This window comes from Berkeleyomyces rouxiae, assembly GCF_048999995.1.
Source record: "Berkeleyomyces rouxiae strain 22BRR77 chromosome Unknown BrBRR77_ptg000001l, whole genome shotgun sequence".
Classification (NCBI taxonomy): domain Eukaryota; kingdom Fungi; phylum Ascomycota; class Sordariomycetes; order Microascales; family Ceratocystidaceae; genus Berkeleyomyces; species Berkeleyomyces rouxiae.
Window position 1 is genome coordinate 3,897,417 of NW_027396491.1, and position 13,327 is coordinate 3,910,743.

The following is a 13,327-nucleotide window of genomic DNA, read 5'->3' on the forward strand; positions in this document are numbered from 1 at the left end:
TCAGGACCCGCTAAAAAGTTGAAAGTGTATGTATACTTTTTGTCTTTTTCCATGTGAAATCTCGATGTAAACTTTGCGACCTACATCACCAGAAGAACAGAGATTTCGCTGCAAGTGTTGTGAAAGAATTGGCCAATGGAGGCAATCTTTAGCTTGTCAGTCTCGTCAGTAAGATGTGACGCGCTTGAAGACAACCAAGGGGTTTCCTATGATCTCACAGACGGTCACAGATATTCAGACATTCAATATCAAGCTTTGAGGCGTCTACCTACGACGGCTCTACTCGTTGTTTTTCTAGGTATTGAATACTTTATATTTCTCTAAAGAGACTTTTAGAAACGATCCAATTCTTCACTCTCCGGCTAACAAGCGTGTCCAGCTGTGTCTCATCGCCGTTTCGAACAGCCTCCCGCACCAACGTACTACTCACGACCGGCTCCCCAGGCCTCCGGCCCTCGACCAACTCCACGCGCCGAAGCCACCCTTTACACCCGCCGATCTCCTCCAATCCTCCATTTTCCATCTTCTCCAAATACCTCCGCTGCTCGTCGACACCACCCCATTCGTTGTCTGGTCGCATGGTGATCAGCAGGCGTGCGCGACTGAAGAAGGGGCCCAATGCCGCTCGCATGCCTGTGGCTCCGCCATAATACTTGGGGTTAAGGATGCGAATCAGCGTGTCGAAGCCTGCGAGGTAGACCTGTTCTACCTCTGCACGCGTCTCTGATTCCTTTGTTGTAAACGAATCAGATGTTGAATCGGAGCCTCCAGAATCGCTGTCCAGACTGGCAAATGCCTCTGCTTTGGAATGAAAAAATGGCAAGGTCGTCAAGCCAATCGCTATGCTAGGTGAAACAGCCACATCCAGCACCGACTCTGAAGACGCCGATGTTGACTTGGTGACATCAAGAAGATCTTCAGCAAAGTCCTGCATCATACACAACCGCTGAGCAAACGGTGCTGGCTGGGCCATTTTATCCGCATTGTTGACAGACAACAGAAGAAGTACGCCAATAACATATGTAATAGAATCTGCGTCGTTGGGCTCTTGTGGCTGTGTCTGGTGGTCGACCCTTGGCTGGTTTCCAAGCTGTCCTGCAGACTTGGAGAATTTCCTGAGTGCCGCTACAGCCATATTCATGTGGGCAAGCGTCGGCGGGTTAAAGGACGAGTCGAGCACAATTATGCGCCCCTTGGCGGTGGTTGACCATGGCGTACCCAGTGACTTGACAATAGACAGTGGCTTGCCTGAGGCCTGGAACTTTGCAAGCTGAGCAGCAAAGGCTTCCAGTCGTGTCATTATTGTCGGATATGTTATGGATTGAAAGATCTGAATTGGGTTATCAACTGCGACAAGATAAGCTTGGAAAGTATCGAGTATGAGTTCATCACATCGTCATGTTCCAATGGAGTTGGGCATTTATATGCGACAAATTGATTTTGGAAGCTACTCATTTACCTTGCAATCTCTTAGGGTTATACCAAACCCTGAGACACAGCCTTCTTATCTTGTAAAAGCTGGCGCTCAATCATCTTCAAACAAGAGACGGGCCTTGTGGCCTAATGGTTAAGGCGCTAGATTTCGGTTACGAACTCTCTAGAGATTCGGGGTTCGAGTCCTCGCAGGGTCGTGATGTGCTCTCCGTTCTTTCGTGTGTCCTCAATAGTGTAGTGGTGATCATACCTGCTTGTCACGCAGGTGACCTGGGTTCGATTCCCAGTTGGGGAGATTATTTTTGATCTCAGCCGTAATTTTTGTAGTTGAGTTGCATAAGTGAGGTTGTGTTGTTTTTTTTTTTTTTTTTTTTTTTGTTGGTTGGCGCTGGTATGCAATCGAGTTGAAGTTTTTTGATATCGAATTTGAATTGCGTTTTTCCCTAACCTTAGACGGCGTCTCCGACGCTCTCCAGCCAACAGGTGGCAGCCTCCCACAGGGCTCGCCCATCTCCCCAATCTTGTTCATGCTGTTCATGTCGCCGCTGTTCAAGATGGCCCTCCCGTGCTCCCTCCGCGGCTATGCGGACGACGGCTGCCTGGTCAGCTCAGGCTCGTCTCTGGCAGCCAACTGCTCGGTGCTGTCCCACACCCTCAACATTGTCAACAACTGGTGTGTGAGGAACGGCATGATGCTCGACCTTGCCAAGTCGGAACTCCTCCACGTGACGCGCAAGCGCCACGGCCAAAACCCGGGTCTTCTACTCCCCGATAGCGGCTCACTAGATGCCATAGACCCCAAGGATACCCTACGATGGCTCGGCGTGCGTTGGTCACGCAACCTGTCCTTCGTGCCGCACATCCGCGACGTCGCCCAGAGGACGGCACCCACCATACGCGGCATTCAGATTCTGTCTGGTTGCTGGAAGGGGGCCCCGGTGAAAGGCGCCCTCACGGCAGTCCGCTCTTGTGTGGTGAACAAGCTCGCCTACGCCGCCGCCGTCTGGTGGAACCACGGAGCCGGGACAACTAGCCAACCCCGTGGGCTGAAGCAGGCCGTGGCACTCCTGGATCGCACAGTCCGCCGAGGTCTGCGTGCGGCACTCCCGCTATATTGCACAACCCCATGCGCTATATACAACCTAGCGTCCGGTTTCCCGCCAATGAGTTTTGTCCTAGACAGCCGCCTTGGTTCGGCCGGACTTAGGGCCACTCTCGCGCAGCCAAACCACCCGCTCGGAACGACAGCCACAAACTGGGGTAGAATAGGGAGGCTCAAGATGCTGCTCCCGCACAGCCTGGCCACAAACTACCCGGCCCCCTTCACGGGCGCGCCTGCATCATCTCGCCCCCATTTACAGGGTGACAAGAAGGCTGCAGCTGCGGCGCACCTAGCCTTGGTACGCTCCTCTTCCCCCTCGGACCTCTGGATATACACAGACGGATCCAAGCTGGGAGAGGGCCGGGTCGGCGCTGGGTGGGCGATCATTCGGGACGAGACAGTCCTGGACACGGGCAACTGCCCGATTCCTTTCCACGCCGAGGTTCATGACGCCGAGGTGATGGCCATTGCCAGAGCCCTGGAAAAAGTAGACTCGTGGGTGAAACCACAGTGCCGCAAGGTCTGGGTCTGCTCCGACAACCTCGCCGCGGTGTACCGCCTCACGACATGGGGCGCGAAGCCCGGAACCTCCGAAGAGCTTCTCCGGAGGGCCCAAACGATTTGCGCCGACTGGATTGGCCAAAGCCCTGACCACCCAGGTCCTAGACCGTGGCCAGTTGGTGCCCCCGCTGTGGAAGTGATTTGGGTCCCGGGACACTCCGACGTCTGGGGCAACGAGCTCGCGGACCGACAAGCCAAGATAGGCGCCGAGAGGGCCTACACGCCCGTAGGAATGTCCCTTTCCTGGGCCCGCAGCCATTTCCGCGCCCGCGTCACCACCGAGTTTCGCACCTGGTGGTCGAATGAAGGTTGTGCCAACAGACCTCACCTGAGCCGACCTCTCGAGGCTCCTAAGAAGGCCTGGAAAAACCTTCTTGACGACACTGAGCGCAAGCTCGCCCGCGCTGTCCTGACAGCACTTTCTGGTCACGGAGACTACGCAGACTACCACCGCCGTTTCAATCACTTGAACGCAGTGCTAACCTGCCCCCTCTGCGACGCTGAGACCACCCCGGAGCACATCTGGACCTGCCCCCGCAACCCTCAACGGATGGCTAAGGGCTTCTTCCAGAAGCTCATAGCCACCAAGAGTGGAGCCATCTGGCTGGCATCTAAAGCGGCCAAGAGTCCTCCGGTGCTTCTAGCACACCGCCGTGCGGTAACGGGAACGGACCCGCAGGAAGGGGACTCCCCAGTTCGCCCTCCGCCCGACCCTCCACCGCCTGGTCCGACCCTGCCCGGGGCAGCTTAGCATCTGGGGCCCAATCTTTTTTCGCGCAACCGCGCTGCCAACCCTCTGGCGTGAATACGCCGCCAACCCCCCTTTTTTTTTTCTTATTTTGCACAAATATTTTTATCACTACATCGGCGGTGAGGCCAGGACTCTGGGTCTTGTTTGGACCACGCGGACGAAGGACAGCCTCTGCGCTGGGCAGGTGGGAGACCTCCTGTCATTATACTTTGGATTGTGGGGTTTCTGTATGCATGGTTTTAGGTTTTGGTTTTTGCTTCTGTTATGTATTTTTCCTGGTACTAGAAATAGTCCCCTGTCGTATGCCGAGAATCCCTCGCGAGTAGACAGGTTAAATAAAGACTTTCATTTCATTTCCCCTGCACTCTCCGTGGGTACGCTGACGATGGTTGCCTAGTCAACTCAGACTCGTCCCTCGAAGGCAACTGCTCGGTTCTCTCCCGCTCTCTGGAGCTCGTTGACAGCTGGTGCACGGACAACGGCATGGCGCTCGACCTGACGAAGTCCGAACTTCTGCACGTGACGCGCAAGCGTCATGGACAAAACCCAAGCCTGCGACTCCCCGACGGCTCTACGCTGGAGGCGGTCAGCCCTCGCGAGACCCTGCGCTGGCTCGGCGTGCGCTGGTCACGTAACCTCTCCTTCGTGCCACACATCCGAGACGTGGCACAGAGGACGGCACCGGCCATTCGCGGCATCCAGATTCTGTCCGGGTGCTGGAAAGGCGCCCCGATCAAGGGTGCCCTCACGGCGGTCCGCGCATGCGTGGTTGCCAAGCTGCCTTACGCTGCGGCCACATGGTGGCGCCCAACCCCGCCCGACGCCCCGCTGAGCCGCGGGTTACTGGGGGCCTCAAGCCTCCTCGACCGCACCGTCCGCAGAGGCCTCCGCGCCGCCCTGCCGCTATATTGCACCACACCCTGTGCAATATACAACCTCGCATCGGGCTTCCCTCCCATGCGCTATGCGCTGGACAACCTCCTTGGGTCGGCTGCTCTCAGAGTCGCGCTGGCCCCGCCAAACCACCCCCTCGGCTCCATAAGGCCAATGTGGGGCATACTGGGCGAGCTCAGGAGTATGCTCCCATACGAGCTGTCCACGAGCTTCCCGCCGCCATGCAAGGGCAAGCTACCTTCGACCCGGGCCCCGATCCGGGGTGACAAAGAGGCTGCCGCTGCAGCACACCTCGCTCTGGTCCGCTCCTCCCCCCCCTCAGACCTGTGGCTATACACAGACGGCTCGAAGCTGAGTCCGAACAGGGTTGGCGCCGGCTGGGTAATTATCCAGGGGGGACAGGTCCTGCTCTCGGGAAACCGCCCGGTCCCTTTCCGCGCCGAGGTGCACGACGCCGAAGTGCTGGCCATTGCCGAGGCCATAACCGCCGTCGACCTGCGGGACAAACCGCGGTGCCGCAAAGTCTGGATCTGTTCAGACAACATGGCAGCGGTGAGTAGACTCACGTCCCGGGACGTCAAGCCCGGAACCTCCGAGGAACACCTTCGGAGAGCCCAAACAATTTGCGCGGACTGGTTACGTCCCGACGCCAACCATCCGCGGCCAAGACCGTGGCCAGATGGAGCCATTAAGGTGGAAGCGATCTGGGTTCCAGGCCACTCCGATGTCGTGGGCAACGAGCTCGCCGACAGACAAGCCAGGTGGGGTGCAGACATAATCACCACAAGGACTGGCATGTCACTCTCCTGGGCACGCAGTGAATTCCGCGCCCGGGTCACTACCGCATTTCGCGCCTGGTGGGAGGCAGAGGGTCGCAACTCCAGACCTCAACTGCGCCGCCCGGTGCAGGCCCCGAAGAAGGCTTGGACAAGTCTCCTTGACGAGACCGATCGCAACCTCGCCCGCGCGGTGCTGACAGCTTTGTCAGGACACGGCGACTTTGCGGCCTATCACCGCCGTTTCGAGCACGAGGACGCCGTGCCCTCCTGTCCCCTCTGCGGAGCCGACACGAGCCCGGAGCACATCTGGGTTTGCCACCACAACCCACAGCGGGTGTCCAGCAGCTTCTTTCAGAAGTTGATCGGTACCAAGCGCGGAGCCTGCTGGCTGGCCGCCAAAGCAGCCAAAGCCCCCACGGCCCTGTTGGCTCACCGCCGCATGAGGCCGGACACGCGGGCGCAAGACGCGGCCCCTCCCGCACTCCCTCTGCCACCTGGAGACGGCGTACCCTCGGGGTCTCCCCCTTAGCGCGTTTGCGCTGCCATCACCTCCTTTTTCCTACTTGTTTCTCTCTTTATTTGTACTTCCCTTTGTTGTTTCCTTTGTTTTTGTTTTTATGTTTGGTCTGCATCAGCGGCGAGGCCAGGACTCTGGGCCAGGTTTGGGGCCACACAAGCAAAGGACAGCCTCTGGGCTGGGCGGGTGGACACACTTTAGTCATTACACTTTGTGCGGGGGGTTTCTGTATGCATGGTTTGGATTTTAGGTTTCTGTTTCTGTATGTAATTTCTGGTACTACTTGTAGTCCCCTGTCGTATGCCGAGAATACCTCGCGAGTAGACAGGTAAATAAAGAATCAATCAATCAATCAATCAATCAATCATTGAATTGCGTTTTGAAATTGTCTTTATGTTGCTGTGGAAAGAAGGTCCCCGGACGCAGCGCGGAAGACATGTGCCTGCGTCTGGCACACTCTCTAGAGTTCTACGCCGACGGCAAGTCAGAATCCTCAGTGCTCACCTTTGACATAAAGGGGGCGTTCGATGCGGTTCAGCCCAACCGGATGGTGAAGAGATTGGTGGAGCTTGGTTGTCCCGCCGAGACTTGCCGCTGGGTGGCATCCTTCTTGTCCGGGCGCACGGCGTCGCTATCTCTCGACGGCGTGGCCGACCCTCTCCAGCCTACAGGCGGCAGCCTGCCCCAGGGCTCGCCCATATCCCCCATCCTGTTCATGCTGTATATGGCTCCGCTGTTCAGGATGAATCTCCCCAGCTCTCTCCGCGGATACGCCGACGATGGCTGCTTGGTCCACTCTAGCTTGTCCTTGGAGGAGAATTGCACCGCCCTTTCTCGCTCGTTGGAACTGGTGAACAGTTGGTGCACAGAGAACGGCATGGCGCTAGACCTCGCCAAGTCTGACCTCCTGCACGTGACGCGCAAGCGCCACGGCCTAAACCCGAGCGCGCGTCTCCCGGACGGTTCCACACTCCAACCGGTGGACCCTCGCGGGACTCTGCGCTGGCTGGGCGTGTTGTGGTCCCGCAACCTGTCGTTCCTGCCGCACATCCGCGACGTAGCCCAGAGGACGGCGCCCGTGATCCGAGGCATCCAGATCCTGTCCGGTTGTTGGAAGGGCGCGCCGATTAGGGGGGCTCTCACGGCCGTCCGCGCCTGCGTGGTCACGAAACTGACATACGCGGCGGCCACGTGGTGGCGCCCTGGCCCCTCGCCAACCAAGCCTTCCCGGGGCCTTCTCGGGGCTGCCCACATCCTGGACCGCACGGTCAGGAGGGGACTACGTGCAGCGCTGCCCTTATATTGCACGACGCCATGTGCGATCTTCAACCTGGCATCGGGGTTCCCCCCCATGAGCTGCGTCCTCGACCACCTCCTGGCCTCGGCCGGCATCAGGGCATCTCTAGCCCCGGCAAACCACCCCTTAGGGTTCGGAGACACCGATGGTGGCAAGCTGGGTACGCTCAAGAGGCTACTCCCGCACAGGATCGCCACGAGCCTCCCTGCTAGGTGCAAGGGAGTGCTCCCGACAACCCGCCCCCCGCTGCAAGGCGACAAGGAGGCCGCAGCCGCGGCCCACCAGCTACTAGTCCGCTCCTCGGACCCCTCAGATCTCTGGATCTATACGGATGGATCCAAGCTGAGGGATGACAAGGTCGGCGCCGGCTGGGTGGTCATTCAGGACGGCAGGACCCTGTCCACGGGCAACTGCCCTGCCCCGTTCCGCGCCGAAGTCCATGACGCCGAGGTGCTGGCCATCGCCAAGGCCCTGGCAGAGGTCGACTCATGGGAGAAGCCACAGTGCCGCAAGGTCTGGATCTGCTCCGACAATCTCGCCGCAGTGAACCGGCTCACGTCTCGCTACGCCAAGCCGGGCACCTCCGAGCAGTATCTGAGGCGCGCCCAGATGATCTGCGCAAGCTGGATCAGACCGCACCCAGAGCGGCCACGACCAAGGCCCTGGCCCGACGGCCCACCCGAGGTAGAGGCTATTTGGGTCCCGGGCCACTCCGACATCGCGGGCAATGAGCTCGCAGATGAGCAAGCAAAGCTAGGGGCCAGGACAAACATCTGGCTGGACGGCATGTCGCTCTCCTGGGCCCGCCACTATTTCCGCTCCCGTCTCGACTCTGCTTTCCGCGCCTGGTGGGCAGAGGAGGGACGCGCCATCAGACCCCATCTGCACCGCCCAGTTGAACCCCCCAAGAAGGCTTGGTCAAGTCTCCTTGACGAGACAGATCGCAAGCTCGCCCGCGCAGTGCTGACTGCTCTGTCCGGCCATGGCGACTTTGCGGCCTACCATCGCCGCTTCGAACATGTGGACGCCGTGCTCTCCTGCCCCCTTTGCGGATCGGAGACCGCCCCAGAACATGTTTGGGTCTGCCCCCGGAACCCACAGCGGGTGTCCCGCAGCTTCTTCCAGAAGTTGATAGGCACCAAGCGCGGGGCCACCTGGCTGGCCGCCAAGGCAGCTAAAGCACCCACTGTGCTGCTCGCCCACCGCCGTGCGAGGACTGAGGTGCACCCACAGGCCGCCGACCCTCCCGCTCGCTCCCCGTCGAGCCTACCACCGCCCGCCCCTCCACCTCCCAGTGCGGGGGCTCCCCCGGGCCTCTCGGCTTAGCGCGCGCGCTGCCACTCTCGTCTGTTTGCTCGTTCTCCCTTTCTCTCTCTACTTCTTGTCTTTCCTTTGTTACTTTTCTTTTGTCATGTTCTATCTTTCTTTTGGGTTTGGTCTTCTACAGGGTAAAGGCCGAGGCTTGGGGTCTTGTTTGGGGCCTTACAAGCGAAGGACAGCCATTGCGCTGGGCGGTCGGGGGACCCTCCGTCATTATACTTCGTGCTGTGGGGATTTTCTGTATGCATGATTCTGGGTTTCTGGTGCTTTAGCTTCTGTATGTATTTCTTGGTACTAGTTTTAGTCCCCTGTCGTATGTCGAGAATACCTCGCGAGTAGACAGGTAAATAAAGAATCAATCAATCAATCAAAGAAGCATCATCCCTCCGCGCTACACAAGCGCACTGCCCAAAAGATCGGTTACCGACCTCATCCTCTCCCTGTATGACGAGCTTGAGGAAGCCAAGAACCAAGGCCGATCGACATCTATGTTTACCTTCGACATCAAGGGAGCCTTTGACTCCGTCACACCCAACCGCATGGTGAACCGGCTTATCTCACAAGGATGGCCCGCTTCAATATGCCGCTGGACAGCCTCCTTTTTGTCAGGTCGCACCTCCACTATCTCCTTGGATGGGTTCCACGACCAACCAACCCCCCTCGGTGGAAGCCTGCCCCAAGGCTCACCAATCTCACCCATACTCTTTCTCCTCTTCATGGCCCCGCTATACGAAAGAGTCCCCACAGCATTAGGCTATGCAGACGATGGGTGTCTCGTAGCCAAATCCTTAACACTCAGAGAGAATGCTGCTCTCCTCAAGATGGACCTCGAGGTGGCTCAGTCCTGGTGCTCCGGAAACGGGCTCTCCTTAGACTGGGCTAAATCCGGGTATATTCACATTACCCACAAGCGAAACATGGGGAACCCCGAGGTCATCCTCCCCAATGGACAATCCCTCGCTCCAGTCGGCGTCAACGAACCCCTACGCTGGCTAGGCGTCCTCCTCCACAGAAAGCAGTCTCCGCGCCCCCAGGTCGCTCTGGCCGTGAGGAAAGCCCAAAAGGCTATCAGTGGAATCAGGATGCTCTCCGGAGTCTACAAAGGGGCACCAACAGAGTCCCTGATACATGCAGTGCGTGCGTGTGTCATACCAATTCTAACGTTTGCTGCGGTCGCATGGTGGCCTTTACGGACGCGCAGGCGGCAGATTGTGCATCTAGAGTCTCAACTGGGAAAGACATTACGGGCAGCCCTCCGGGCAGCCCTCCCGGTGTACTGCACGACCTCGACCGCCCTGCTCCATCACGCAGCCAAAATCCCCACGATGGAACTCATCCTAGACGACCTCCATCACCGAGAAGCCATCCGGCTAGCAACCCTTGACCCCAATCACATGCTAGTCCGGGACAAGAGAGACGCGCGAGTTTACGCACTCCGCAGGCTTCTACCAAAATCAATCCCACAGGCCAGCTACCTGTATGACAAAACAGCTATATCACCATACCCTGGATCTCTGCCCTTCGCCGACAAGGAGGAGGAGGTGCAGAGACACGCCGAACGGCGGAGCAGGTGTCCTGACGACATATGGGCGTACTCGGACGGTTCCATGCTGGCTTCTGGTTTCACCGGAGCAGGCTGGGTCGTAGGGCACCCGGAGGACACGCTCGCAGGGTCCATACCAACGGGTAAATGGAATGAAATCGCAGTTGCCGAAGCCATCGCAGCCCTTCATGCACTTGAGTGTGCTGAAGTGGAATACGCGGGTCAAAGCAAAACTCTACACCTCTGTCTGGACAACAGGAGTGTCGTCGACCGCATCCTCAACCCAACAACAAAGATCGGAACGTCCCAAAACCAGATCGATAGCGTCAAGTCAAAGCTTCGCAATTGGCACATCCACAGGCCCGGCTGTACCGCCTACGTACACTGGGTCCCTGGTCACATGGGGGTGCAGGGAAACGAAGCGGCTGACGAACGCGCAAAAGGAGGCGCTGCCAGGGACCACGCAGAGACAGAGTTTATGTCGCTTGCCCGGGCTCAGCGGTGGCGCAAAATATGGCTCCAGGAAGGCTCTGACAAGTGGTGGAACACCCAGAAGAAGCCCTCCCACCTGACACACCAGTTAGATGCGCCCAAACTCTGGAAGCACGAGTATAAAAGCTTCGGACGACAGACGGTTGGTCGTGTGCTGAGTGCGAGATCCGCTCATGGGGACTTCGCCCAGTACCACCGCCGCTTTGCTCACGAAGACGCCGAACTACTCTGCCCAGACTGCAACGAGGAGAAGTCTGCCTTTCACGCATGGACCTGCGCCCATGTCGCTAGACCTTTCCAAGAAAGATTCATTCAGAAGCTGATCGTCTCCGAGAAGGGCTTCCGCGCTCTCGCAAAGAAGTTGATGCCCAGCGCCACGCAGGCTGAATAAATCCACACCACCTTCTCACATATTTCCTTTGTCTGCGGCGCCATCTTTCGAAGATATGGTTTTTCGTTTTTTGTTTTGCTTCTGTTCTGTCTTTTCTTTTGCTACCATGTGCTTTACTGCGTTCGTTTCTGTATACTTTCCGTTTTTTTTTTTTTTTTTGTTACTTGTTTCCTTGTACCACACATGCAGAATTCCACCCACTAGATATCCTACGCTCGCGCGGGGGTTGAAAAGCCCCGATTTCTAGGGTTTTCTCATGACTAGCAGATCTGCTAGGATCTGTGTCCGCCTCACGGCGGGCCGTGTAATGCTTTTCATGTAGCTTAGTCACGTAAAATAAAGTCAAGTCAAGTCAAGTCAAGAAATTGTCTTTGTACGACATGAAAAATCATGGGCACGTTACACGGACGTGGCTTTATCTTATCAGCCTGTGACCTGGCACGTGATCTAGATTTCATAGCTCGGTTAGCTAGCCCAAGCTAGCCTTGAGGACGCGTTGGCTGGAAGCCTGTCCATAGCAGGGAGCTGAGTGCAAGGCTATCGCAATTCCCATACTAGACGACCAAAGCATCATCAATCCCACTGATCAAATCTGCTTTTCACGACTTACTATCACACACCAAGGCGATAACTGCGTCGCAACAATTTCTTGCGTCAACAATTGCTGGAATATACAGCCACAGCCTGAAGCCTTTCTTTCTCCTTCGCCAAAACTGTCCTGCATTACCCACCCTCACCACCAAGCTTGAGAGCCCCTCCATCTCCAGCCATCGGCGAACCTCTGTAACTTTAGCCCCCTCGGTTTTCCAGCTATCTACGACTCTCTGCATAGCTAAGCCTGCTTTCACCATGGCCCTCGATAATTACTACCGCAACAAGTGCGAGGCTATGAAGCTTCATATCCTCAAGGGCGAGGCCATGCTCCGCCGTCTCGAAGCTCAGAGAAATGACTACAACTCTAGAGTGCGCCTGCTTCGCGAAGAGCTTGGCTTACTGCAGCAGCCCGGCTCGTATGTAGGCGAGGTGGTCAAAGTTATGGGCACGAAGAAGGTCCTCGTCAAAGTGCACCCCGAAGGCAAATATGGTATGTTTATTTTCTACGTATACCATTGCCACAATGTACCACGTCTGTCATGTTTTCTTTTTTTCTAATACTTTCTTTGATACAGTCGTCGACATTGCTGACGACGTCGATGTGGCCAAGCTCACTGTCGGCAAGCGTGTCACTTTGTTATCCGACAGCTACAAGCTCGAGAAGATGCTCCCTTCGTCGGTCGATCCCCTCGTGTCTCTGATGATGGTTGAGAAGGTGCCCGACAGTACGTACGATATGATTGGTGGTCTGGACCAGCAGATCAAGGAGATCAAGGAAGTAATAGAACTGGGTCTAAAGCATCCCGAGCTGTTCGAATCGCTCGGTATTGCGCAACCAAAGGGTGTACTGCTGTACGGTCCTCCTGGTACTGGCAAAACCCTTCTTGCCAGAGCAGTTGCTCATCACACGGACTGCAAGTTCATTCGTGTGTCGGGTTCAGAATTGGTGCAGAAGTACATTGGTGAGGGTAGTCGAATGGTGCGTGAGCTTTTCGTCATGGCTCGTGAGCATGCGCCGTCAATCATCTTCATGGACGAAATTGATTCTATTGGTTCGTCGCGAGTCGAAGGCTCCTCTGGCGGTGATTCTGAAGTCCAGCGCACTATGCTTGAGCTTCTCAACCAGCTTGATGGTTTCGAGCCCACCAAGAACATCAAGATCATCATGGCCACTAACCGTCTCGACATCCTCGACCCTGCGCTGCTGCGTCCTGGTCGTATTGATCGCAAGATCGAGTTCCCCCCGCCCAGCATCGAGGCTAGAGCGGATATTCTGCGCATCCACAGCCGTAAAATGAATCTTACCCGTGGCATCAACCTGACCAAGATTGCGGAGAAGATGAACGGCTGCTCCGGTGCCGAGCTGAAAGGTGTCTGCACAGAAGCTGGTATGTACGCACTCCGTGAGCGGAGAGTACACGTTACCCAGGAGGACTTTGAGCTGGCGACAGCCAAGATTCTCAACAAGCACGATGACAAGGAGGTATCTTTGGCGAAGTTCTTCAAGTGATTGTGGAGGGTTGGTCTATCTACTGTCATACAATTGCATCACTGGACTCTGGGTTTGGCCCCAACAAAGACCAACTGGACCGGTGGAAAGAGAGAAAGTATCTATAACGGGGGTTAGCAAAGCGGCGATTACTACTTGCTAC

The 13,327-nt window shown here is 56.8% G+C and overlaps 5 protein-coding genes across 5 annotated transcripts; 4 read left to right on the plus strand and 1 right to left on the minus strand.

Moving 5' to 3' along the window:
* Positions 1-310: 310 nt before the first annotated feature.
* Positions 311-1,300, minus strand: BROUX77_001101 (uncharacterized protein; the record flags this gene model as incomplete). The annotated part of the gene is made up of 1 exon (XM_073745494.1): positions 311-1,300. One exon carries the CDS (start codon positions 1,298-1,300, stop codon positions 311-313), a length of 990 nt encoding a protein of 329 aa, XP_073609336.1.
* Positions 1,301-1,961: 661 nt separating this feature from the next.
* BROUX77_001102 (uncharacterized protein) lies at positions 1,962-6,050 on the plus strand (the record flags this gene model as incomplete). The annotated part of the gene is made up of 2 exons (XM_073745495.1): positions 1,962-3,822; positions 4,246-6,050. 2 exons carry the CDS (start codon positions 1,962-1,964, stop codon positions 6,048-6,050), a joined length of 3,666 nt encoding a protein of 1,221 aa, XP_073609337.1.
* A 424-nt stretch (positions 6,051-6,474) lies between these two features.
* BROUX77_001103 (uncharacterized protein) lies at positions 6,475-8,661 on the plus strand (the record flags this gene model as incomplete). Its single annotated transcript, XM_073745496.1, has 1 exon — positions 6,475-8,661. One exon carries the CDS (start codon positions 6,475-6,477, stop codon positions 8,659-8,661), a length of 2,187 nt encoding a protein of 728 aa, XP_073609338.1.
* A 710-nt stretch (positions 8,662-9,371) lies between these two features.
* BROUX77_001104 (uncharacterized protein) lies at positions 9,372-11,081 on the plus strand (the record flags this gene model as incomplete). Its single annotated transcript, XM_073745497.1, has 1 exon — positions 9,372-11,081. One exon carries the CDS (start codon positions 9,372-9,374, stop codon positions 11,079-11,081), a length of 1,710 nt encoding a protein of 569 aa, XP_073609339.1.
* Positions 11,082-11,930: 849 nt separating this feature from the next.
* BROUX77_001105 (uncharacterized protein) lies at positions 11,931-13,185 on the plus strand (the record flags this gene model as incomplete). Its single annotated transcript, XM_073745498.1, has 2 exons — positions 11,931-12,165; positions 12,251-13,185. The coding sequence occupies 2 exons, from the start codon at positions 11,931-11,933 to the stop codon at positions 13,183-13,185; spliced, it is 1,170 nt and encodes a 389-aa protein (XP_073609340.1).
* Positions 13,186-13,327: the final 142 nt, after the last annotated feature.